This window comes from Littorina saxatilis, linkage group LG12 (assembly GCF_037325665.1).
Source record: "Littorina saxatilis isolate snail1 linkage group LG12, US_GU_Lsax_2.0, whole genome shotgun sequence".
Classification (NCBI taxonomy): domain Eukaryota; kingdom Metazoa; phylum Mollusca; class Gastropoda; order Littorinimorpha; family Littorinidae; genus Littorina; species Littorina saxatilis.
Window position 1 is genome coordinate 9,154,012 of NC_090256.1, and position 4,784 is coordinate 9,158,795.

Consider the following 4,784-nt stretch of genomic DNA (forward strand, 5'->3'; position numbering starts at 1 on the left):
TTAAGGACAGCCTTTAACCCGCACCTCCTCGCCCACCCCCACCCCCCCCCACCCCCTGACCTCCTTCCAACCTCTATGTCCACCTATCAGTATGAGTACGAAGATGTCCCGTGCTGTGGCTGTCCGCCGTCCGTTTAGCATTACCCGGTGAAAAAGATCACTGTGGAATCACTTTGCGAATCATTATAGAGTGTTAATTTCTTCCCTTGCATCTGCATATCTCTGTTTCCTTTAACCCCAACCTCCAGGCCTCTCTCTCTCTCTCTCTCTCTCTCTCTCTCTCTCCCCCCCCCGCCCTCCCCCCATCTCTCCCAACCAACCACCATCCAACATCTATGTCCGCCTACCTGTATGAGTACGAAGATGTCCCTGCAGCTGCCCCCTGTTGCTACAGGCAACGGGACACATGGAGCACTGGAACGTCTTTTGTCTGGAGCGACGTCTTTTCCCTCCAAGTCGCACGTGCCGTTTCGCTGTCCGGTCACTGTCATCGGCGGTATCAGCACTGCGCTTGCGGGATCTCTCCTTCTGTGGCGGCAATGACGATGGGCTTCTCTCCACTCGCTCTGCTTCGGGTTTTGTTCTGGTTTCGATCTTTGGGTGAATAGTGTGTCTTGTAGTTTGCAAGTTCGACGTGTACATGTCAGGTTCCGATGCTCGTTGTCTGTCTTCTGAGTCTAGTGTGTACCACTCAGATGAGCAATGACCCGGATCGTGCTGTCCCGTCTCTGATGCTGTGATGGGGTATGGGGACGCTGGCGTTTTGGGTGTAGGTCTTGACAATGTTAAATGTAAGGAGTGTGGAGATGTCGGGGACGGTGTTGTGGGTGTAGTTACTGTATTTTGCAAATGTAAGTACACTTTCCCTGCATCTGTTACGACTCTGGGATCCACACTGTTTGCAGTGTCTGAATGCTGAAATTGACTAGTTCTTTCAAATTCAGTCGGGCACTCGGAACACGCTTGGTCACTGGGATGGAGATTTGAGCACGTCCGCGTCGCCATTGAATCAACATTTTGCACCTGTGAAGCCACAGAACATCTGTCCCGTGTTGCTTGACCAATGTTCTGTGGCTGCAGTTTATTGTTTGGCGATAAGGTAAGACTCTCCGTGTCACGGTTGTTGTAAGTGCCGTAACTCCATGCCTGCAAAGACTTCAAAAATGAAACGGGATGGAACACATCACTGAGATCAGTCCTGTCGAGACGAGAAGGCCTATGAATATCACTGCATCCGTCGGTTTCTGCGTGCCGAAGCAATATTGACCTTGAGAAAAGATCGTTACGGAATGTCTGTGCGTTTGGCACTGATGTCAAGGACATTTCAGATCCAGACAAGGGAGATCTTTCATGAGGGAAGAGATACTCTGTGGGCGGCAGAAGCACGCTCCCGTTGTGGTGTTTTAGCCCTGTTTCCTTAAACAGCTCACACCCGTACCCAGTACATAGGGGATGACGCCTACAGTTTAAGTCAGCAGGAATACCACAGTAGCCGCAGTTCTTTAAACTAGCCAGACGGTTCGAAAAAGGCAAAGAATATCTTTCTTCTTCGGGAAAAATCTCCCTCGTGCTTTTAAAATTTGTCGGACTTTTCGTGGATTTTTTGGACAAATCGTAGGGTTCATCACTGCAGTGGTCTGGGGAGTGTGTCGTAACACTGGAGTATAGATCTGTCGATGCAGCAACCTTTGGGGAATAGCTGTTTTCCCAAGGCGCTGCCTCTTCAGAACGAGGCAGAACTGCAATCTCGAATCCAGTGTGCATTGTAGCGTGGGATTCAGCGTATCTCTGCTCCTGGAGCCCTGTTACGCGCTTTTGTTCCACTTCGAAATGATGATAGATGTTTTCTTGGGTATCACTGCTCGACTTGAAATTAAAATCCACATTTTCCCTAGTTTTCGGAGAATAAAGATCTTGGTAGCGAGCGATATCCCTTGTTCTCATCACTGTCCAGATTCCGTGGTACCCCACGGTCTCAGATGAGCAACTCCGGGGTTCGCTGCCCTTATGGGAAGTACCCGTTTCTTCAGAAGCGAGTGATTTGGTAATATTTTGACATTTGAAATCGGTTTCATTCTGAACATGATAGTCGCTGTGTGTACGGGGTTGCACTGTCAAAGTCAGATCCAAACCGTTGGTTCCAGCAGAATTTTTCAGATGTCCAAAAGACGCATGCGGCTCGTCGTCATTATGGAGCTGATGCTTTGGGTATTGTCTGCAACACTTTTCAAAGTCTGTGCCTCCAGTATGACCTGTTTCAACATTCTGGCTTCTCCAGCCTTTCGAGTGCTCCGGTCTGATTGGAAAAGAGCTTGGATCACCACCACCAGGGAAACACTCGATACATCCACAGGAGCAGCCTTCGTGTTCTTCAGAAAAGCGACCCTCTTGATCCCGACAATCTTGCCGTCCAGGCGAAGTCTGCGTACACGTTGATTTGAAATGTCCACCGGGCTGCGGGGAAGCCTCGGAAAGTGCAGCCCTAAGACCTGGTAGTTTTCGCTCCAAGGAGCATCCCTCGCATTCCCTGCAATACCTCTTCATGATATCAGCTGAATCATTTGCTGGGAATCCAGTGGGTTCACGTGGTCGACCTGCTGAATAACCTGAAGGCGAATCACGAGAAACATTACGGGTATCTAGATACGTCGCCTTCAAAGTTTGCGATGAGTGTGCTCCATACAAATGATGACTCTGTCTACAGTAGAAGCAGGGAGATCCTTCAGCTTGAAGACAAGCATGAGGTGGAAGGGATGAACGAACACGCAGTAGGGGAGGAGGCCCTCGTATGGGCATGGAAGTAGAACAAACAATCTGAGGGGGGAAGAAAGGAGGAGGGGGTGAAGCGGGTCCTTGCGGAGGAACCCATGTTCCAGCACAGACGACTTTTTCGCTCGCACATTCTGGGCTCTTGCTGGAAGTTGAAACGTCAAACTTCTGCCCTGGCTCCTGGAAGAAATGCTGCTTGATTTGGCCACTCTCGTGCTTGCTGCCACAGCATGCAGAAAGCCTAGCATCTTGTGTACATGTATCTTGAGAGGATGACATTCTAACGGAGATGCCATCCTTGTGTCTGACAGCTGCTTCGTTGTGTCCACAGTTCCTGCCTCTTTTGTGGCATCTCTCAGAGATATGACAATCACAATTCTGAGTAACGTTGTCCTCGGTAGCTTTTGCATGTCGATGTCCATGGCAAAATCCGCATTTTTCTTGGTCAAAAGACGCTCTGGAAACTTCGTCCTTCTGACACCAGGATCCAGAGCCACTTGATTTGCTCAGATCCAACAATACGGGACTCGAGCAGAAACTGGGGTGGAATGATATATCACTGTTTTTCTCGGCAGTGTCAGTGGTAGTTGTTTTGAAGCCAGTCTTAAAGGTGCCAGAATCGAAGAATGACACATCACTGTCGTCCCTAACAGTGCCAGTGACAGTTCTGTTGTTGCCATCCTGAACGGCACCAGAATCGAAGATTGACACATCGCTGTTGTCATCGACAATGCCAATGACACTTCTGTTGTAGCCAGCCTTAACGGCGCCAGAATCGAAGAAATGCACATCACTGTTGTTCTCGACAGTGCCTTTGACCGTTCTGTCAACGGTGCCAGAATAGAAGCAGCCTTTGCCCTCGTGTATGATGACTGTTGGCGAAAAGATTTTGGGCAGAGGGAAAGCTGCTCCAAGAGGGCCTAAGACCTCCATGGTCACAATGAAAAAAGTTCAGACGTGATCTCTTCACGCCTTTGCGTAGACTAAACCGTTTTTCCCAATGTGTGTCTGCCTAATACTCAACACCTTGTATCGTTGCCATATATAGAAAAAAACAGGGGGTGGGCGTGCTCGCCACACGGTGATCAAGAGAGACGGCAAACTGCAAACATTTTTTCATCGTATCAAAATGAAATGCCCGCTGGCGGCTGTCTACAGGTGCCTTTTATACTGCACGTCAATCGAAATGTACCTGCACACTTTTTTTTTTAAACGAACATGTGTTTTTATCCTCGCACGTGAAAAGGATTGGGTGGCCACTTGAAAACTTTGTGAAAAAAGCTTTGTGGATTTCTTTCCTGTTCCACCTCCCGCCCATATCCCCCTTCTCTCTAACCCTGTCCCTCAACCTTCCCCAAACCTTCCACTGCCCCCCCCCCCTCCCCCCGGCTGCCCTCCACACCCTACCTCGTTCACTCCCTAACCTATATTTTGTCCCTCAGACCCATTTTCGTTTGGCGAGAAATAGTTGATTGAAATAGGGCAAAAGACGGCACACTTGCTGTCTATTTTTGATACGTCAAACGGGTGGAATCGCCACCCGTCTACGACATGGGGTGTGCTTTGACGACGGCGTGGGCGGTAGGGAGGGTGTCTTTCTATCCCTTCTTCCCTTCTCTCGCCAGCACTCCCATATAACACTTCCCATATAACTCCTTCATAACACTAACAGTTTTGCTTACAGACGACGACGACGACGACGACGACGACGAAGACGACGAAGACGAAGAAGAAGAAGAAGAAGAAGAAGAAGAAGAAGAAGAAGAAGAAGAAGAAGAAGAAGAAGAAGAAGAAGAAAAAACATACAGAACATACAGAACATACTTAAAGGCATACTAACGCACTCCCGTGTTTACAAAGTGTAGTTTGCCCACAATCGATGTCAAACCATATAATGACGATATGTCGCCATGCGCGGACCATAATACATGCATTACAGCTTGTTCTCGCCTCTGAAAAAGTGAGGATGTCAACAAAGCCGCGGTGTTAGCTCCCTTGCATCAACGTTACATGTG

The 4,784-nt window shown here is 48.9% G+C and overlaps 1 protein-coding gene across 2 annotated transcripts in view; it reads right to left on the reverse strand.

The window, feature by feature from the left end:
- The window catches only part of LOC138981199 (uncharacterized), a 19,412-nt gene extending 15,528 nt beyond the window's left edge, over positions 1-3,884 (reverse strand). For both annotated transcript variants that reach the window (XR_011460585.1, XM_070354038.1), the window contains exon 1: positions 348-3,884. Coding sequence is in view for 1 of the 2 variants with exons in the window: in XM_070354038.1 (XP_070210139.1) it covers positions 348-3,702 (3,355 nt within the window). In the remaining variant the exon portion in view is untranslated. The remainder of the gene's footprint in view (positions 1-347) is intronic.
- Between the last annotated feature and the right edge of the window lie 900 nt (positions 3,885-4,784).